Source organism: Mycetomoellerius zeteki, unplaced genomic scaffold (genome assembly GCF_001594055.1).
Source record: "Mycetomoellerius zeteki isolate Tzet28-1 unplaced genomic scaffold, Tzet1.0 scaffold1, whole genome shotgun sequence".
NCBI lineage: Eukaryota > Metazoa > Arthropoda > Insecta > Hymenoptera > Formicidae > Mycetomoellerius > Mycetomoellerius zeteki.
The window spans coordinates 572,653-594,762 of record NW_017255910.1 but is presented as its reverse complement, the minus strand read 5'-3'; the positions used below and the strand labels follow the sequence as shown (position 1 = coordinate 594,762).

The window sequence follows — 22,110 nt, the reverse complement described above, 5'->3', positions numbered from 1 at the left end:
ATAGTAGACGTGCATGCATCCTCTTGCATAAATCCTTCTGTAATGAATTACGCAATATTTTATGTCATAAAATGTTAGCGGTAAATGTGCACTATAAAATCACACTAAGGTCGACACACATATTTAGCTGGGCGTGTAAGAAACTCGCACTTTTGACAACTTCTCACTTTGGCACTTCGTGCAGTGCTGCTGTCACTGAACAAGTTTTTGGTGCGCACTCAGTGCGGCCCAGTGAAAAACGCTATTAGTGGCTACGATTACACCATGCGCTTAGTCCGCGACCTAAACAATGGGCGTCCTTGTTTAACCTATAGGTTAAACAAAGACATCTATTGTATAGGTCGCGGACTAAGCGCACAGTGTGAACCAGGCCAGTGTTTAAATACATATATACTTCTTGTGTGAATTTTTATACATTCTGATTCTGCATACCGCGCTGAAATCTTTTTCGATCTTGGAACGCATTCATAAGCAGAACTAAAATAGTAATGTTACTTATTGAATTGTACAAGAAATTTAATAATTTTTATGATGCTAATGAGCGTCTTTAACAAGAATATTCACAATCAGATGTTTAAAAAAGCCTTATATCTGCGAAAAATTTATTACGAAAAACATTACTTCGACCGGTGATCGAATCTGGATCTCTTGCATTCTAGGTGTCTTCACCGTTAGACCATCAAGCTTTCGGCAATATTTATCGCAATAACCAAAAATTAGTAAATGAACGTCGTATTTCGATGCGCGGTATCAAAATCAGAATGTGTATAAATTCACGCAGAAGTATGTATTTAAACTCTAAGATCCACTTCGACTGAAAATAAGTATTTCTCGTATTTAATTAATTTATTTTTTCAAAAATATTTTCTATTTTATATTTAAAAAAGTTTTATTAAACGTGGGGGGGGGGGTGTGTAACATATTATAATTTCATGTATGAACAAATTTTTTAAACAAATTTTAAAAGTAAATAAAATATAATTTTTTTATTCGTATTATTTTAATCTTAATATCCAGCTTCGAAGTTTTAATCTCTTTAATACTTTAATACTTCACCTATGCTGATATAGCACATCTGAAACCTAAATTTCCAGCTGATGTATCAGGTGTGTTTTGACTACGCGCAGCACATCTGTATCTGTAGCAATAATTTTTATGACATAGATATGAGCCACCTTTCTTTACTTTATCACTACCACTAGAAGGACCAATCTAAAATTCAACAAGAACCATTCCATTATAATATATAGTATATATAAAATATATAAAATACATACTTTATTATATTTTCATTTAAATAAGGAAGTATTTAAATAAATAAATGCTTACTGGATTTATTAATCGATCGCTTGAATGCTTTGTTATCCACCAATCCGCTGTCCATTCCCAAACATTTCCAATAATATTATGCAAACCATACCTATTTTGTAAAAACATTGTAACTGGTGATGTGCCTTTGTATCCATCTTCTTCAGTATTCTCAGTAGGAAAATTGCCTTGCCAAATATTGGCTCTACAACATAATAATATAAAAGATATAAATTCTTATTATAACAAATATTATATTATACATACTACTCAAAATTATAAGGCATACGTGGTGTGGCAATAAAATTTGGTGAATGTTATGAGAAAATAAACACCATTGAATTAATATACGAATGACCCTTATTGTCCTTCAAAGTAATCCCCGCTAGAGGCAATACACTTCTAACAATATTCGTACAGCTTATAGAAACTTTATGAAAAATCTTGTTGCCACACGATTCTAAATGTTCGAAATCGAATCTCTTTCATCACCTTCTTTAGTTTAGGGAATAAAAAGTCTGCTGGAACAAAATCGGGGGAATAGGGAGAGTAATTCAAAATGGCAATGCAACGCTGGCTCAAGAACTGCCATATACATTTTGAATCAGAACACTAGGTAAAAAAACACAGAGTCATAATTAGGTTATAACGATATCGTAGGACGTATCATCACGACGTCATTTGACACTTAAACATGAACTTAAAAATAAACTTATAACAAATAAGGTCATGGTGATGCCTTTATGATTTATGTGCTCTACTTGAGGCTGTGTAACAATAAGATACAAGGCGATATCCAAAGATGACTTTTCACAGAGTTTCTAAAAATTGTATGAAAGTTATCTCAGAAATGTACTGTCTCTAAGAGGGATTACTTTGAGCACTGTTAAGATACTTATTGGGGGTACTCATAAGTAATGTAGTTTTTTTCAGGTTGAATAAATATTATCATTTTATATATATTGTTTTAGTGTATTTGATGGAATAAATTTTAGTTAGTTATTTTGACCTTTCGCAAAAGACATCCGTTGTGTGACATATGCTCCTTTTATTTATTATTTTGAACTATTAATCACTTATGTTTTCAAATTTAATTTAAAGCGAACATTAACATGTGTTTCACATTAGCTTTCTTTGAATTCAGACTATATTTTGGTGTTAGAATTTGTTTTTCACTAAAAAATTTGGTAAAACTTCCCCTTTACTCAGTCAGCCCTAAATGACCTCCAACTGACCTTGACCCTCAAGGAGGTCAAGAGCATTAACTTATTCCATCGCTCGTTATTCATTAAAAAGTTATGAACAGAACAATTTTTATGAATAGCATACAATTTTTAAACATACGGGATACATATTTTAGCAATATTTTCCCTTGACAGGAGGAGATGAAAATCGTGCGCTCCCAAGCAGGGATGGAGGTGGGGTAGGAGTCGTTTCGCGTGGAAAGTCGTGAGCCCCTTAGCAGAGGGCGAAGCGACTCTCACTCACCTTCTCCCTGTTTGGGGGGTACATATATATGGGTACATACAGGTGACTTGCTGGCAGCTTCTTAAGAGTTCTGATTATTCCTTCGCAGTTTTAGTGCAGTTCTCACAACAGTTAAGCGTTTTCTAAAGGGTTCTGGCGATAAACATTGGTAGAAATTTTTTAAACAATTTTTATCGCCCGATAATGGTATATATGTGTATATGCAGGTGATATCTCGCACGGAATGCAAGAGATCCGGGCTCGACTCCTGGCCGAGGCATTATTTTTCGCAATAAGTTTATTACAGTTTTTAAGTTGGGAAATTTGGGGGGGATTGTTAATATTTCAGATTTGATTGCGTTGAAAGTCCGACAACCATATCGGCACGCAATTATAATTTCTGAAATTAATTCATTTAAAATGAATTTAGAATAATTCAACATCTTAACGTTCAGACCGTTAGTGGCGCTTCTTAGTTTAAAGTAATGTATTTAACATAAGTGGTCTTCCAATCTTATTAAAATTCTATAAATATAAGTTCAACTTACTTATGCTGATTCTTTGGTATCAATTTATTTCCCCAAGGATAAAGTCTATCAGAGAGTTCACCACGACATGCAACTTCCCATTCTGCTTCAGTTGGCAATCTCATTCCCATCCAATTGCAGTAGGCAACTGCATCGTTCCAGGAAACATGAATAACAGGATGATCCATTCTGACTAAATATCTTCTAATTAATTCGTTGATTTAAAAAGAAAATACTGGTAATTTAGAATACTTCTTCCCCAACCTTATAGCGAATTCGGTCACTTGCACTACGCTAGATCAGTGCATACTAACAGTTGCTATTCATGAAATTAGCAAAATTAAATGTAAAAGTATATAAATATTTTAAACGATTAATTATCTATTAATGATATTATCACATTATTTAACAAAATATACATATTCTAAAAAATAAGGGCTATTTAGAGCCAAAATGCTGTTTTTTGCGGAAACTATAATTGTCAAATACAAAATACTAAATTAATTAATCATACGTTTCGACCTTTAATTTGGTCATCCTCAGTGGGATCATAACATCAATGATAAAATTCGATTAAATTACAATGAAATAAAATAAAAATATCCTCCATTATACTCAAGTTATTGCAGTCATTATTAAAGTTAATTTCTTAATATGTACAGATGTACGAAATATGTAGAAGCGAAGACTGAGTGCAAAGCCATGTACTCTCTGACAACATTTATAATTTATGTGTCTGATGACGTACTGCAATAAAGCATATAAGTTATATAAAAATTATATTTAACGTTAATGTGAATCAAATTTTATGCCTCACCTGCATCCCCACTTCAAACAATTTCAACACAATAAAATTAAATATTAATATATCCTTAGTTATAAAAATCGGAGAGAGAGAGAGAGGGAGAGAGAGAGAGAGAGAAAGAGATTACATTGTTATAACCTTCTTCATCGAACGTCGATACAATGATAAAAATCTATACAGCGGTTAAGTATAAATGCAAAGTATACACATATACGTCAAACAATAATATTCACATGGGGGGAAGGAGATCCGTGACCGGGAGATACGTGTCAGGAAGATGTTCCAAGTCACTTTGTTTATTAACCCTTAAAAACACTTTGACCCCTTTTGTAACGTAAACGCCACACTTGGAACGGCATACCCAAGTCAACTTTGATTGCTCAGAACATTTATAAAAATGAATATATTTTAACTAATTTTTTTTTAATCGAAACACCAGACAATAAGGAATATAACGGTATCAAGCAAATGTATGTATCCTTATTAATAAAAAAAATTATAAGCTATAAACTAAACAATAGTTTCGAAAAAACCACATTTTATTAAAAAATTCTTATTTTTCATACATAAGTTACAAAAATATTTTAAATATGCAATTTGGAAAGTAGAAACTTCGAACATTTAGAAAAAAATACTGCATTATTGTATATCTTTTAAAAAACTTAATTATTTAAAAGGACGAAAGTGAAGAAAATTTGAAATTTATTTTGGAAAAAAAACATTTTCTGTTTTAAATGAATTAATTTCAGAAATGATAATTGCGTGCCGATATGGTTGTCGGACTTTCAACGCAATCAAATCTGAAAATATTAATAATCCCCTCAAATTTCCCAACTTAAAAACTGTAATAAACTTATTGCGAAAAATAATGCCTCGGCCGGGACTCGAACCCGGATCTCTTGCATTCCGTGCGAGCGTCCTAAGCCTTTAGACTACCGAGACCTTAGCATTATTCTTCGCAATAATTGATATGTATAGAGAGTTACGCATTTCTCGGCGCGCGTGTATAAACAATAATAAGATTGAAAGACCGCTAATGTTAAACATAATACTTTAAATTAAGAAGCGCCATAACGGTCAGAACGTTAAGATGTTGAACTTTTTTACCTTTTTAAAAAAGGTATGTTTGTACTGATCTTTTGTACGAATGATATGTATCATTAGAGTTCAGTAATTAACAAAGATAGTACCACTTAGTAAGAATATCCTTAAAGAAGAATTAAAACTACTATTAATTGGGTTGGACATTTAGGTTTTGTTCGAGAAACATGTATATTCTTATTGCCTTTTTATCCTTTTTTAAAAAGATAAGTTTGTACTGCATTATCACGCATTTTGTAGTAGCAAATGTCTTCTTATAAACAGTTTATACATTTTTGCAACATGCGTAATATGGTCTTAACCTAGAATAATTATGAATCTTATCATCTAGATATAAAAAGAATTCCACCACTACCCCCATCGTTTTATAATTGTAATATAAAAATTTCAAAATAAATATCAAAACGATGGTTATCTGCATACTTTTGTATGTTCTTTGCTGTACATTAAGAAATTAACAATGAATTAACAGAATTTAACTTGGCATCAATTGTTGATATCAAATCTTTTTTACGAATGTTACATAAAATTTTGTGGAATTTAATTTGATGCCAGTTGTTGATATCAAATCTTTTATATGAATGATACATATCCGTGATACAGTCCGTTACCGAATAAACGAGAACTTGGTTAGTTAAGATTATATAATTTAAGTTTTAATTTTTAATTTCGTACATTAGTTTTTTTCTAGGAGTAATAATTTTTAACAGAGAATTAAAACTGCCATTACTTGAAATAAGAGGACCTTCAATAACGATATTTTTGAAAAAGAATTAAAACTGTTACTATTTGAGTCAGAATAATAAAAAGATACGTATCACTTAGGTTCTATTCGAGAAGCACGTATATGCTTAGAGAGAGAGAGTGCCTTCTTTACCTTTTTTTAAAAAGGTAATCTCTTACAGATACGAATGATAAAATTTTGTAACTACTACTTTGGTTGGAAAAAAATGTCTTTGAATGAATTGCAATATAAAAATTTCATATAAGAAGAATTAAAGTCATCAAATAGAAAAATCCTTCAATAGAAATATACAAAGACCAATCAAATCGTCTCAACTAGAATAACGTGTAGTAACTGATACAATTTGATACGATTTGATTGGTTGACGTAAGTTACGAATTAGAAATCTTAATGCTGGAGTCCCATGCAGTGTATTTGCCACGTATCGCATAATCGTTTAACCAATCAGAAGCGATCCGCTGCTGTGGTTGCGTGTCTTACTGAATACCTAGACACTTAATTCCTCGATGGCGAACATATAGACACCCATTTCCTTAACGGCGAAAACCTAACCTAGACACGCACTTCCTCGACGGCGAACATGTAAACAGCACCTAGACACTTAATTCCTCGACGACGGACACCTAGACATTTAGTTTCCCGATGGCGAACATCTAGACACCCACTTCCTCGACTGCAAACACCTAGACACCCACTTTCTCGACGGCAAACATGCAGACAACACTTAGACACTTAATCCTCAACAGCGAATACGACAGACAACACCTAGACATTCAATTCCTCGACGATGATATCGATTCCTCGACGAACACGCAGACAATACCTAGGTACTTAATCCTCGATATCGAATACGCAATTAACACCTATACATTCAATTCCTCGACGGCGATTACAATGCATCGTATGTAGGGCAGACTAAGAAGCAGCTAGGGAAATCAGTGAACGTAGGAGAGATATTAATAAAAAGTGTGGCTCTTTCATCAATAATATCTGAACACAGAATAGCCACCAATCATATATTTGATTGGGAACATGTTAAGATCCTAGATAATGGACTTTTATATCTTAAAAGAGCAGTGTCTGAGATAATTTACACAGAGAGAAAAAAATTTGCTTCGAACGCTAATCCTATGCCATTATGGTAAATTTATTTGCACATATAGGGATCGCAAATTATTTGCAGGTATAATAAATATTCATTCGTTTTTGTACTTGCTATAAAAATTATTTGCAACAAATGCAAAATACATATTTATCAAATATGCAAATTTGTTTGCTATAAACAGCAAAAGATTTGACAAACACATTTTGCAATCCCTTTTGCGTTCATAGCAAATCTTTTTTCTCTGTGTATATATTAAGAAACAGAACGACGGAATTAATAAACAAGATGACTTGGAACATCTTCCTGACACGTATCTCCCGGTCCTGGATCTCCTTTTCCCCACGTGAATATTATTGTTTGACGTATGTGTGTTTACTTTGTGTTTATACTTAACGGCTGTATAGATTTTTATTATTGTATCGACGTTCGATGAAAAAGGTTATAACAATTTAATCTCTCTCTCTCTGATTTTTATAACTAAGAATGTGTGTATTAAATTTTGTGTTGAAATTGTTTGATATGGGGATGCAGACAAGGTATAAAATTTGATTCACATTAACGTCAAATATAATTTTTATAAATAACTAACACAAATAAAACTTCGTAGAACTCTCGAAATAAAAAACTGCAAGAAATTCAGGCAAATAAGAGTGTAGACACAGATATTGTAGCGTAATATTCTTACAATTATTACTTAGTGTAAAATCTTCATATACATAGAGATTCGTTCGTACGTTCCAACTCGGTTTAGAGTCGTCTTCAGCGAATGATTAATAGAATAAGACTTCTCTTCTTCCCTTATGTATTAAGTGATTACATAAGGGAAGAAGAGAAGTCTTATTCTATTAATTATTCGCTGAAGATGACTCTAAACCGAGTTGAAACGTACAAACGAATCTCTATGTATATATATGAAAATCTTACACTAAGTAATAATTGTAGGAATATTACGCTACAATATCTGCGTCTACACTCTCATTTGCCTGAATTTCATGTAATTTTTATATAACTCTTACTATTATGCTTTATTGCAGTACGTCGTCGGACACATAAATTGTAAATGTTGCCAGAGAGTGCATGGCTTTGCACCCAGTACATCCTCTCTTCTACATATTTCGCATAGCTGTATACATTATCGTAAGGAATCAACTTTAATAATGAATGTAATAATTTGGAGAATGTAATGGAGGATATTTTTATTTTATTTTATTTCGTTGTAATTTAACCGAATTTTATCATCGATGTGATCCCACTGAGGATGACCAAATTAAAGGTCGAAACGTATGATTGATTAATTTAGTATTTTGTATTTGACGATTATACATATTATTTTCGCAAAAAACAGCGTTTTGGTTCTAAATAGCTCTTATTTTTCAAAATATTTGAATCGTTAATGTTATTGAGCTGTATTTGAGTTTTATTTTTAGTTGTTAAATATACATGTATTATTTCATTGTTAAAGTAGATTATATGTCTTACAAGGGAATGTTCCAAATTGCAAAAGCGATATAAAAAAACTAACATTACACCAGTCGAAAGAATACGTTTGAAGTAAATATTCTAGATAATCAAATCTTGGGATCCTGTACATTCTGTATTCGATTTGATACGAAACATATTTGGTCATTTTAACTGTGACGTAAAATATCTCGAGAACAATTACATTTTTGGAAAATATGTTTCAAATGGAAATTGTAGGATTTGAAGAGGGCCGTTAGATGAGCTACTTAGATTTTGAGTTCGCTAGATCAGTGCATATTAAAATATCTCACTAAAATATCTGCTTTATATAAAATACCTCAATCCAATGATGTAATCTGGAGACAATAGCCTTGTTCTTTTTGGCTGAACTTTTGCACCAATTCATCTTTCTTCCTCTTTTTTCTTCCTGAAGAGAAAAGTAAGAAAGATGAACTGGTGCAAAAATTCAACCAAAAAGAACAAGCCCATTGTCTCCAGATTACATCATTGGATTGAGATATTTTATATAAAGCAGATATTTTAGTGAGATATTTTAATATGCACTGATCTAGCGTAGTGCGAGTGATCGAATTCACCATTAATATAAATGTACTCATTCGACGCGTATTCATTCAAAACGAAAAAATTTGACAGAAAAACGCGGCAATCGGCCTCGTGAATCGAGTTAATTAAACTGAATTGTTAAAGTTCGAGACTTCAAAGGTTAAGATACCTGTCATCCCTGCTAGATACAGGACTGCGTTCATAGTTATCGTCTGGGTGCCGTCAGAGTGTTGTTTTATTCTCGTTTAACATTCGTGAACAATAAGGATAGAACAGCATCTAGGTGTATCTGGACGACGATTCTGAACGTGCATCTGAACGCAGCTCTGCGCTATATGTATACGTTCTGCTTTAATTACATAAATTCTCTATTTTACAAACATAAATTCACTACTTTAAAACACAAATTCACTGCTTTAAAAACAAAAATTCACGGCTAATTAGCAATGAATTTGTATTTTAAAGCAGTGAATTTTTATTTTTAAAGCAGCCATAGTGAAAAAATTTTGCTGAAATCATTCCATGTTTTGGAACATTTCAGCGAAATTGCTGAAGATTTATTGAAATTTCGTTGAAAATGAATTTGTCAGTTAATATTACTGAAAAATCGCTGAAATATATTTCTTTGAAATTTTTGCTGAAATTTCTCTGAAATTTTGATGAAAATGAATTTTTCAGCTAAAAATCACCAAAATTTTAAACTGAAATATTTTGAAATGCTAAAATTTTGCTGAAAAGTGTTTCAAGACATGGAATAATTTCAGCAAAATTTTTTCCACCAGGGAGTGAATATTTGTGTTTTTGAAGCATTGAATGTGTTTTTAAAGCAGTGAATTTGTATTTTTAAAGCAGTGAAATTGTGTTTTTAAAGCAATGAATTTGTAAAGCAGAGAATTTGTGTAATTACTAAAACAGAATGTGTACGTAGCACTGTATCGAGTCGGAATGACAGATACCTTAACCTCTAAAGTCTCGAATAACTTGATTCACGAGGCAGACCGTGTTTTTCTGCCAGATTCTTTTATTTTAAGTGAATACGCGTCGAATGAGTACATTTTTATTATGATTTTAGGGAGGAGGGGTATTCTAAATAATTGCTTTCTTTTTTATTTTTATACGTACAAGTGATATTCGAGTTGGGACCTTCTGGACGTTGCCACGAGGTTTGCTTCACAAGTAACCACCAAGGAGCTTGTGAAACTGCTTTATTGATTTTGTCTTTTGTAGTTTGTGTTAAGAGGCCCTCAAAGACAAAAGAATCCCCAAAGTTTTCTGCTTCGGTAATATAACCAGTAGCATTTACAAACGTCATAAATTCCTTATTACTCACTTCAAATTTGTCTATATAAAAATTATCTAATATTACTTCGCGTTTTGGTCCTTCTCCATCGGCTACAAAAACTGGACTGTCTGTTCCTATGAAATATGTACCGGCGTTAATTTTAACCATTTTCTTTATTTTTTCCCCTATTACGCTATTTGTACTGAATTTAATATTATTCACAATGCAATATCCTTCTCGGGAACTAAAAATTAATTGTCGATTCAATTTACTGCACTGACAGTTATTATTATCCTTCACAGCGTTTACGTACAAGTAAAAATATCCGATTAGCATTTGAACTTTATAGAAGTTCAAGACAGTCATTTTAGTACGACAAAACATGACTGTGCTAAATCATTCCAATCACGAGACTCACAAGTCACGAGATAAGTCACAAGTTTTGCAATAGATAAAATAGATTCTTTATAGCTGTATGCAGTGTTGTCAGGTGCCAATGAAAGAAGTGTAGTACCAACATCAAAAAATAATAGTATTCATGACGTAAGAAGAAAGATGTATTGTGATGCGATCCCATGATGCGGAATTGGCGCAATGAGGAATTGGCGGAATGCTCGTGATTGGTTTAGAAAAGACATATCGGCGGAGCGCAATTGACGGAATGCTTGCGATTGGACGGACATTGTTCCGCCAATTCCGCATTGCGTATACGTTCCGCACCATGGGACCGCGTCATAAGAGAAGCGCGACTGGTGTTAGTGTTCTGATTGGGCATTGCAATCACGTGATTAGCAGTTAATCATGAACTAATTTTTGTGTATTAAAAATGGTTGCTTAATGTATGATTGGTGGATTTTATAGTCCGTTTTGTAAATGACGCTATTTTTAATACTTTTTCTAGTACTTTTTATTACTTTTGCGATCCTGACATAAGTCGGTCGCGCTTCTTTTATAAATATAGGACTCTACGACAAGTGTGATCGATTAATTGGAATCGACAGTCTGGAATCGACAGTCGGCACTGTTGGCAGTCGGATCGGCCTGTAGAGTCGGTAGTCTGATACAGTTTATGGCACATACAAAAACATAAGGGCCATCACACACAAAATGGCTGCGTTCAGCAGAAGTCAGCGCTTAAGGACGTTCTCCGAAAAATCCATTTTCTTTAGATTTTTCTGAAATTTATAGAAAAAGCTTGTTTTAGTGTCCTGAACATGTACTTTAAAACTCAATACCCGGAACGGGATTAAAAATCGAGATATTCCACTTCAAAGTTGAAGCGTTCAATATAGGATTCCTATCTAAAGCTTATTCGAAAATGGTCTTTTATTCATTGTAAAAAATTTTTTTTTAACAATTTTTTGAAACAATAAGATATAAAACTTGATATCACAAGAAATAATATGAAATTTGTCTGAATATGGCTTTCGGTATTCGTTTTTAAGAAATCATTGAGCAAAGTTTATAGTGTCTATATAACGTTACTAACGCAACGCACGAGCATGGTATAAGGATAAGAGTATGCTCACGCCGTGGGCACCCACTATGCAGTAAAAGTGTGACATCACTCTCGGGGCCAATCAGACCGCCCGAACGAAAACATGGCGGCTCCTGATGTTTGACATGATATTAATGTTCGGTGATACATACACAATGTCCTGTTCTGTGAAAGGTTGTGGCAATTATTTTCGCAAAACAAAATTGCTTAACGGAAACAGTATAAAATATTTTTCGTTTCCCCGAAAGATTTTACGATCGTAACTAAATGGCTTGCAGCATGTGGAAATCAAAACGTAGAAAATAGATTTAAGAATAAGAGAAAAAAGTTAATTAGATTTACAAATAATAAATCCTTTTCATAACATTTGTATATACGTGTTATTATTATTGTTGACATTTAACTATCCCCACAAAGGGTAACCTTAGGGCTTGTGCATAAGAGAGGAAGTATTAGGAATAGATATTAAATATAAGATTTTCAACCTATCAAAAACCGTATATTCCGCAGTACTTAGTTCAAAGTCTTATATTCAATATCTGTTCCTAATATTTCTTCTATTGTGCGCAAGTCCTTAATGTTACCTTCACTTTACGTTAACTTTAACGATGTTGTTAAAATATCATTGCACAGCTATTACATACTACAAAAAAACCTGCACCATAACGATATCATTAAGGCTGGTATTCATAGTCAGTTCTTATATTCAAGATCGTCTTAAGTTCAGTCTTGAGATGTCACGAACCAATCAGAGGGCTGTATTAGCATCTTAAGACATTACTTAAGACGGTCTTGAAATAAGATCTGAATATGAATACCGGTCTAAGATTAGGCCATACAGAATAGGCTAGCTAAAGAAATACAATATATTTTTCAGAAGGAAAAGGTATTAACATTTTTATATATTTCTTTCATAATAAATTCTTCTATCTTTATTGAGTTTGTAATGTTTACTTATGTTACATTTTGTTACAGGATATTCATTAGTTCTTAAATTATTTCAAAACATATTTTTCCCTGTAAACTTTAAATCAAAATAAAATATCTGACGAGAATGCTGCTAACATAAGTTGTTTGGAAACAGCAATTTTAAATTTACCGCTTGTTTGTGTGATGTCACATTTCGACAATTTTGATTGGTCGCGTGCGCGTGAGCATACTCTTATCCTTATACCATGTGCACGAGTATAAAAACGCGGAGTGAGACTGCAGCGTTGCCGCATCGCACGAAGTGACATAGTGGATCATTTTTGCACTTCTGCGCATAAGGGCGAAGCGAAAGAGCGGAGTGATACTCAACTAATATTTTCTGTGTATGGGGGCGACTGCGTGAACACGAATAAACTTTAGGTTGAGCACAACTGCAGTCGGAGAACGAGAAAAAAATTAAAGTAAATATATTTCACTCTAACATCGTAATTACAAAGTGTTAGATGTTGCAAATATGTACAGACAAAACGAACGTCTTATATTTTTCTCCTCTACAGAAATTACGGAGATCATATACTTCGTATACTGATCATTTATTACTTATTTCATGTTATTGCTATGACAGCTACTCCAGCTGCTTTACACGCACACCACTCAATAGACTCACGGACACAACACAGATAGAAAACTACACTATTACGCGACTTGAAAATAGCTGTTCCTTCTAGTGGATTCCCTCCCTTTAACGCACATCGAATGGGGCTATATCGGCCAGCTGGAGTTCGGTCTCCTTACTTTTACTTCGTGGTTCTAGTCTTCTTGTGGCTTCTATTGGTTACGAGCATGAAGAATAGAGATATATAAGGAGGCTGAACTGCATGTTCGGGACACGCGGCCAAAACCGACCCTCGATTGTCGTACCTATAAATACCGATAGATGGCACTGCAATCTACGCGTACCGGACTATTGGCTATTGAGTTAGAATTGAGGAGGAGGAGGAGAGATTGCATGGTGGAGAGTTAAAATCGTGCATATATTGTGTACAAAATTAATCCGGTGACATTTGTTATTGTTTTTCCATCGATTATTAGTAATATTTCTCATAATACTGAATGTGACATGAAAGTGCAAAGACCAAACAATGCAAACAGTCTTCAAAATTTCGCGTTTTTTTTGGATATGCACAGACTTTTTTTTTGTCATTTTTCTCTGCACTAGTAAAAACTCACAAAACGAAAACAGAACTAATATAACCAAATCCACCATGTACACGCACCGGCAGGAATGGTATCCCTCGGCAACTAGGTTAGTGTACGCTATCGCCAGTCTCACCTACTCCCGCACACTATAGCCGCCGAGGAACACCATTGCTGCTGGTGCGTGTACATGTAAGGTACGATGAAACAGAGCCACCATCTAGCGGATCATTAGTAAATTAGAGTTCAGTGAGCAATTTGGCCGTGTTTTTCGAACATTTTTCTATGCCAGTTCGGCCTCCTTATCTCTATTCTTCATGATTATGAGTTATGACAGCCAACGGGTTCGGAACACTTCTCGGTTTAATTACGGAACTGCCAACATCTAGGGGAAAAAATAAGCTAATGGCGAATTCGATTGAAAGCACTAGTGCGCACTGGTGCATATTAAAGCCGTTGTACACTGATTTAATTTAAGTATAAAAATGAAATACAAATATTTAAAATTATGAAATACATATTTTACCTAATAGTACAATAAAATATACTGAGTATTTCATGATTTGATCGATTTCTATGTTTATTTATAACGGCTTTAATTGCACTAGTGCGCACTGAGTGCGTCCAATCGAATTCGCTATAAGCTAATCTGGTTCGGAATACACCCCGTATAAGTCAGTGCACTGTGTATGTATACATTTTATTTTCTGGAAAAGTATAAATAAAAGATATATATCTCTATCAACAATGCATTATTTATTCATTTGTTATAAACATTACAGAAATTATAAAAGTAATGCAAAGAATTTTTCTCTTAATTGCATATGATTAATTTTTTTTAATTAATTGATTCGTACATTTACATTTAATCGAGCTTTCGTTTCAAGTTACTTATCCATTGTTTTATATTACTTAGGCATGTAATTTTTACAAAAGAACTAACAATTTTGTCATACAAAATGTAATTGATGTATAATAACAAAGCGAAACCTGTACTTAAGCATAGATATGTAGCGTAATAATGTATCCATGACATATCGTGTCCATGATATCGTAAATGTCTTGAGTTTGGAAATTTCAATACGTGTTCCACATGCCACGCCGCCCTATCTATAGGTTTCACTAATTCGTCCTGTACTATCGCAGACATTGTTCTGATATTGGTCAAATACCTGTAATTACAATTTTGACATGATATCACACGTCGAAATAACTTTTTTATTTTTGATCTTAGAAAAAAATGTTTCAGACAAAAGTTGTATGGCTTTAAGGGGAACATAACATGATGTCATTAGTTTGACCTTGAATAGTTACTTGGAGGCCACATTACCTTCAATTTCTTAAATGGAAACCCTTATTTTTCATTGCATATTCTTGTAGCTTACCTCGAGAGCTTTCCAAAACACTACGATAAAATATTTTTTCATTAAGTACTTTTTTAGTTATGATGCTCGAAAGTTACAGTACCTCCGGCATTTAGGCATTGTCCAAGGTATCCAACCAAGACATCCAAGGTGAAATTATGTGGCATTACTACCTAATGTGTCAATTTTAGACCTATTTCGTCATTTTTGTTGTTTTTATAATTAAAAGTTAATTGCAAAATTGCAAACAGGATTATAAAAACTTTTATATCATGTGATAGAAACATTTCCTAGTTTGTATTTATGTTCCTAAAGTTTTATTTTTAATTTTTGCTTAAGAAATACAATCCAAAAATAAAGTGGTGTGACGGTATCGGCGACCTCTCTGTATCAGTTTATAAGACATAATTTGACAAGGAAAGACCATAAGTTATTCGATTTTGTTTAGACTTTTTAAATGAGTACGATTCAATAGCTATCGAAGAGCGAAATGTACCGTTAGGATTAATTTTTTGAAAGGTCATGTTACCATTACGATTCTGTGTTAGAATCGTACTCACGTTTTATTTTTGACGATTTCCGTGAGCGTTTGTACGACGGAGTTTTCGGTTATGGTGTCGATGTCCAGTGTCAGTCCGATACCAGCGTCTAGGATTTTACGTGCATTGAAATACTGATCTCCAAAAAAGGGAATTGCGACTAGAGGCACGGCATGGTGCACCGCCTCTTGCAACGACTGCAATCCGCCCTGCATCATGTACGCTATCACCTTGGGATGTGCTACATATATAAAAGCGGTGTAAGTATATAAAGTATCGTAAAATGATGTTTTACGGATTATTTATTTTGGAGAATTATCGAGGATAATGGACAGTATACGGTAGAGAGAGGGGGGGGGGAAGAGAGAAAAATGACGAGATAGATAGATAGATAGATAGATAGAGCGTTTATTGACGTTCTAGGGCAAGCCCTCTAAGAACAAACAGAAGGAAGATATATATATATAAAGTTGAATATGCTACAAATGAAATGAAATAAAAAGGAAAAAATAAAAAGTAATAAAAATAAAGGACAATGCGATTCATTACGGTGCACAGTGTGCAAAAGAGATAGTAAAATAATAATAAGCAGAATGAATACGTAACACAGAAATTCGAAGAGAGATATTTGAATAGAATTATAATACAGTAAATATCGTGATGCGGTATACAAAATGAAGTAACATAAAGTAAAGTAGTAAGACCTAAAGATTACATAATACAGAATCATAAAGAAATGAAATAATAGGCATATCATAAGTGAGAAAGTAAATATTATAATTGTAACTTATAGTTATAATTGGTTTAGTCTCAATTAGTTAAGTCTGGAGGAGAGAGAAAAAGTGATGAGAGATGGAAGCAAAGTTTTAGCGTTGATTACGAGCAACCGAGAGATGCAACGCGAGATTTCATAAAAATGTCTGCATTGTCATATTTATTTTTCGTTTCGGCCGATTGATCGCACTTGAGTATCAACTCGGAATTTTTCAACGAAATTCTACTCGATGTGCATTTTTATCATCAAGTAAATGCCAGGGAATGAGATTTTTTTTTATTATATGTTACGCGACACACTTCTTAATCAGAACAAATTTTATCTGGAAAATTTGTGCAACAGTAAAATTATTATAATATAGATACGCCGTTTTTAATATGTATTTCTATATTCATTAGAACATTTTTTATATAAAAGTGAATGATTTCCTGTAAACAGCAATTGAATTTTCAAATAAAATCTTACTGTTTATTTTAAAATTAAGTAAATGAATTTGTTATTATATAATTTTTATGGGAATATTTTTGCAGTACGAGTAATATGAATGTTGAAAATAATATGACTATTAAGGATAAATATAAAACGCGGATGCAAGTATCGAAAGATATATAATCAATCATGGTACATCAATAATCTCCGAAGTTTCGATATAATTGCATCGTTTCTTCTAGTCACTATTCGTATTCCCAACACTAATACATTCTTCGTGCAGGCAACCGCTGTCTGTCTATCAACGTGTATAAAACTTTGTGCACGCTTATGCATTTGCATTGAGCCAGTTGCGTTACTGCCAACAGAAGTTGTTTGTCAGAATTTCCCGCGAGAATTTCACCGCCACATGCGTCATGAGTTATCGTTCCACTTCATTCCGCCATACTAGTCTGTGGCTATATTTTCCTTGGTCGCAGCAGTGTTGTTGGCAATTTTTTTTATTTCAATACTTACCCTTAAGCGACTTTCGCAAAAATAACGCGTTTCAACCATCCAAAGGCGGAAAAGGATCTGGTATCGACGTGTGTATCGGCCTTTCTTATATTTTACGTTACTTTTCTCTTTGATGTAACGCGAGAGAGGGAGGTAACGTTGGTCAAATTCAAACATCCGAGTAACGTGATCTCGATTGGAAGACAGCTTTGATGATCATTTCGAATGGAATGCCGTTTCGATCGCTGGGACTTTGTTCGATTGAAATTTAGCTGCGTGTCGCTCGATAAAAAACTCATTTCGTCTCTTTTGCTAAGCGGTGTAGCATAACCGTGATATACATATGTATAACCGTGTAATTAAGTTCGAATCATTTAAAGATTTCGAACCATAAAAAAAGATCAGTTCAGATCAGAGAATTCACTTGGAGAAATTAACGTCTTTTGATAGTGATAATGTTGAAGTCGCAAGTCTGTTGAATATCTTGTGTAATAGTCCGTATACATTCTTCTGGCTGTTATTTCTCTCTCGTGCTAAATTTCGCTTAATGAATCCAATAAATCTTTGTGATCGTATACGTTAAAAATAGAAGTGTAATTATTAAAAGCCGAAGTATAAATTTTTCAATTTATTCGTAATAATAGTGAACAAGAAGTTAAAGTACTTTGGCAATATATGAGGTTCTTATAAGATCGGGCAATTAAGTTAGAATTTTACATTTCGTTCACGAGTTGGAAGAGTTTCAGTACTAATATAAAGTTAATAAAATTGTTTTCTTTAGTAATCGTTACTTGCGACCAGCGAAATATAAATTGATTAATGATATTTACTGTATTGACTCGATAAAAAAAACTTTATTTAAATTAAGTAGAATGTCTAAAATTTAACAATTTCATATATAATTTTATAATAGATTTTATAATTAATTCGCGGTAATCCTTTCAAGAAAATCTTAAGAAAATCTCAATGCATTAAATTTTTGTGTGTTACATAAGTGCAATTAAATAATTAAATTCATAGCAAATTCTTACAGTTAAGATTATTCGCTATGTATAATACATCATTATTTTACATAATCATGTGTTGCTATTACTAAATATCTTTAAACTTCTGTTGCAGCTAGTATCAAAATTAGTATTAAAATTAGAATAAAATATTAATTGTATTGTAAATATAATAAGTACCATTATAGCTATATAAAACTAAAATAAGATTATGAAGTAAAATCTTTCTCTCTCTTTTTCTCTCTCTCTCTCTCTCTCTCTTTCTCTCTTTGCCTTGCATGGTCTACCCTTTTTATAATTTTATCGATTCCCTATCTTCAAGCACAAAGAAATTTCAGTATAGAATGCTTCTCATCGAACCGTTTTGTAAATGCATATCTCGCAGCAGTTGATCCGCTTCTTTCGAAGAGAATGAGGTTAAAGAGTTGGTCAGTTTAGCCTTGGGCAGTCTTACCTAATACTGCTTGTTGAGGCACCCATTTTACAAATTTGATGTTGGTCGCATGAATAGCCATGTTACCATCATGTTTCCATAGAACTCTTTGCTTAAGCGAGCCTAGGGCGTTGCACAATGCGGTCAAAGGTCCTGCAGGTAGTTGGTCAGTTTGCAGATTTGAACCCAGAGAGAAATAAATAGCACCATCTTGAGCATTGTCCAAAAATTCGTGAATATCCTAAAATAGTAATGAAAATTACGTTTAATGAGAACTGAGAAGTGTGACATATGTAGTGATAAGTATTTTGGTTCAAGTTTTATCTTTAATGACAAGCAGCATGTAATATACAGGGTGTCCCATTTTAATGTCCCACCCCAAATAACTTTTTTATTTTTGATCTTAGAAGAAAATGTTTCAGACAAAAGTTGCATGGCTTTGAGGGGGACATAAGATGGTGTCATTAGTTTGACCTTGAATAGTTGCTGGAAGGTCACGTGAAGGTCACCTTCAATTTCTTAAATAGAAATCCCTATTTTTGATTAGATATTCTCGAGCTTACCTCCAAGAGCTTTCCAAAACACTATAATAAAATATTTTTTCATGAAGTACTTTTTTTAGTTATAATCGAAAGTTACAGTATCTCCGGCATTTAGCGTTAATTAAGATGTCCGACCGACAACTAAAACCTCTTAAAGGACTTTTAGGACCATGAACTGGATAACATTTATCAAAATCAAGGCGATTGGAAATTGTACAGCTTATTTTCACTTTTATGTTAAAATGAATTTTTAGTGTAAAAATGAAAATAAGAGGAACAACTTCCAATGACCTTGATCTTAACAAATGTTATTTAGTTCATGATCTTAAACAATATTTAAGAAGTTTTAACTGTCGGTCGGACACTTTGGATAATGCTAAATGCCGGAGGTACTGTAACTTTCGAGCATCATAACTAAAAAAGTAGGGGAGACCAGGGACAAAAGTAACACGGGACAATAGTAATATTTTTTAAACTATAATAGATATGTGTATGCGGCTGCATGGTAAAATTCTGTAGACAGATCGGCATTGAATCGTTCGTTACATACTGATTCTCGCGGAACGTGCACGAGTGCAGGAGCAAAAATTATTTTTTTCATGCATCAAGTAAGTTTTATTGCGTGCACAAAATCTAAAATATTTTTTTTTCTTTATAATGAAGGTATAGTGTATTATCATAATATATTTTAATGAATATCTGCGTTGATGGTTTGTACATTTGGGTTGATTTTTATTTAGGTTTTTATTTAAAAAATTTACTATAAATCATAAAATATCATTAGGGGACAATAGTAACATCAATGCCTGGGATCAGTTGTAACATTACAATTATTCCCAAACTTATTTGATTTTATTTTAGTATTATTTTGTACAATGTTATTTGTATTTTTCTTCATAGAATCCCATTAACAAGAAAACACAAGACAGATAAGAGAAAAACTATATAAAAGAAGTGTCTTTATATAAACAAAGACATTTAAAGAAGTTATGAAGGACCAGATATCCATTTATGCAGCTGCAAGAAAGAGTATGACTTATGTTGTTGTGTTACGTACCTCTGGCAAATGTGATACAATTATCCCCTTCTACTGTTATCTATCTATAATCTATCTATAATCGTTACTATCGTCCCTAGGGGACGGTTGTACCAAAATTCCTCACAGTCTTTAAACAAACATAACTTTTTTTCTAGTTACATAAAATAATTAAACCAAAGAAAATTTTGTATCTAAATAAATTCTATATCTAAAGATACATATTTTTTAAATGTAAATATCATATTTTAACTGTTATAACACTTAAAAGTCAAAATGTTACTTTTGTCCCCAGTCTCCCCTACTTGAGGGGAGATTCTCATGAAACTCGACTAAAGAATCGATTTTTTTTTGCATTTTTCGATAGCTTATGATGTGTAGAATATGTTCCCAAAGCGGTTTGGCCGATAACGATTGCATAAAAAAGTTATCGCATAAGAAAGGAACCCATCTTTTTTCACGAAAATTGAGAAAATTGAGTTTGCGCTCGTAATGAGTATCTCACATCAATCTTTTTGAAATGCGCGCCTGTATCGAAGAAAGCCGCCCAAATTGCTGAAATGGAGCAATATGAAGTCGACGAAGGATTGATATATGGCCCTAGAATTGCTGATTAGCTATAAGGTACATTATTTTGTTAATAACTCGAAAAAATCGTTAACCAAATCTTAAAACGCGTTTTCTGAAAAATCATGTTTTTCAAACTGGTCTCCAATCTCAAGAACTACTCGATGGATTGACTTGGATTTTTTTTATTTTAAAGTAGATAAAATTTATTGGATCCTAAACCTAAATTCAGATGATATTTGTCGTTTTTTTTTATTTTTAGAGCACTTTTAAAGAGCAAAAAATGTGAAAAAACGGTACTAAAAATTCACATGTCCGCCATTTTTGTAATTTTCGACTTTTTATTGATATTATAGGTTCAAGCTCCAATAAATATATAATTTATAAAATTTTTTGGTTTTTTCATTTCAGATGACATGAACGTGTTGTGCGATGGAGACCGTTTGGGTACCTTTTTTTTTCAACGTGACGTTCGACGGCGTATTAACACTTCCCATGATACTTTTATGCACCAAAAAAAATATTTTTCTACACTTTAAGAGTCAATAAATAACTGTCAAAAAACTCAAGTTGTTCATTTACTTTCTTCTATGAAAAAAAAAATCAAGAAAATCACCGTATTTTTGGACCTCTAGATGAGAACCTCCCCTTAATGAAAAAATATTTTATTATAGTGTTTTGGAAAGCTCTCGAGTTAAGCTACAAGAATATGCAATGAAAAATAAAGGTTTCCATTTAAGAAATTGAAGGTAACCTTCACGTGACCTTCAAGCAACTATTCAAGATCAAACTAATGATACTATCTTATGTCTCCCTCAAAGCCATACAACTTTTGCTTGAAATATTTTTTCTAAAAGATTTAAAATAAAAAATAAAAAAGTTATTTGGGGTGGGACATTAAAATGGGACATCCTGTATAAAGAGATTTAAAAATAT

The 22,110-nt window shown here is 32.9% G+C and overlaps 2 protein-coding genes and 1 long non-coding RNA gene across 6 annotated transcripts in view; 1 reads left to right on the top strand and 2 right to left on the bottom strand.

The window, feature by feature from the left end:
• Positions 1-636: 636 nt before the first annotated feature.
• LOC108731153 (sulfatase-modifying factor 1) lies at positions 637-10,803 on the bottom strand. Of its 4 annotated transcripts, XM_018461331.1 has the most exons (6): positions 10,679-10,803; positions 10,450-10,499; positions 10,206-10,355; positions 3,324-3,495; positions 1,330-1,513; positions 990-1,212 (listed from the first exon to the last, which is right to left on the bottom strand). In XM_018461331.1, exons 1-6 carry the CDS (start codon positions 10,747-10,749, stop codon positions 1,057-1,059), a joined length of 783 nt encoding a protein of 260 aa, XP_018316833.1. In that variant the 5' UTR covers positions 10,750-10,803; the 3' UTR covers positions 990-1,056. The 4 variants fall into 4 exon arrangements, with proteins under 4 accessions (XP_018316819.1, XP_018316833.1, XP_018316810.1 ...); XM_018461317.1 differs by adding an exon at positions 637-814 and having other exon boundaries at positions 1,057-1,212; positions 10,206-10,803; XM_018461308.1 differs by having other exon boundaries at positions 10,206-10,803.
• Positions 8,941-22,110, top strand: part of LOC108731174 (uncharacterized) — an 18,430-nt gene continuing 5,260 nt past the window's right edge. The window contains exons 1-2 of the long non-coding RNA XR_001937007.1: positions 8,941-9,009; positions 16,297-16,299. This is a non-coding gene — a long non-coding RNA (uncharacterized lncRNA). The remainder of the gene's footprint in view (positions 9,010-16,296; positions 16,300-22,110) is intronic.
• Positions 14,856-22,110, bottom strand: part of LOC108731143 (UDP-glucuronosyltransferase 2C1) — a 22,512-nt gene continuing 15,257 nt past the window's right edge. The window contains exons 6-8 of the mRNA XM_018461296.1: positions 19,051-19,270; positions 15,915-16,134; positions 14,856-15,162 (exon numbers count right to left, since the gene is read on the bottom strand). Of these exons, the coding sequence (XP_018316798.1) occupies positions 14,856-15,162; positions 15,915-16,134; positions 19,051-19,270 (747 nt within the window). The remainder of the gene's footprint in view (positions 15,163-15,914; positions 16,135-19,050; positions 19,271-22,110) is intronic.

What these genes read in the sequence shown, in the direction of transcription:
- LOC108731153 (XM_018461317.1), bottom strand. Translation starts at nt 10,749, where the DNA reads ATGTTTTGTCGTACTAAAATGACTGTCTTGAACTTCTATAAAGTTCAA. An exon ending in TCCCAACTCGAATATCACTT is followed by an intron (nt 3,496 to 10,205) that starts GTACGTATAAAA and finishes GAAGATATTTAG; the next exon opens with TCAGAATGGATCATCCTGTT. An exon ending in ATACCAAAGAATCAGCATAA is followed by an intron (nt 1,514 to 3,323) that starts GTAAGTTGAACT and finishes ATTATGTTGTAG; the next exon opens with AGCCAATATTTGGCAAGGCA.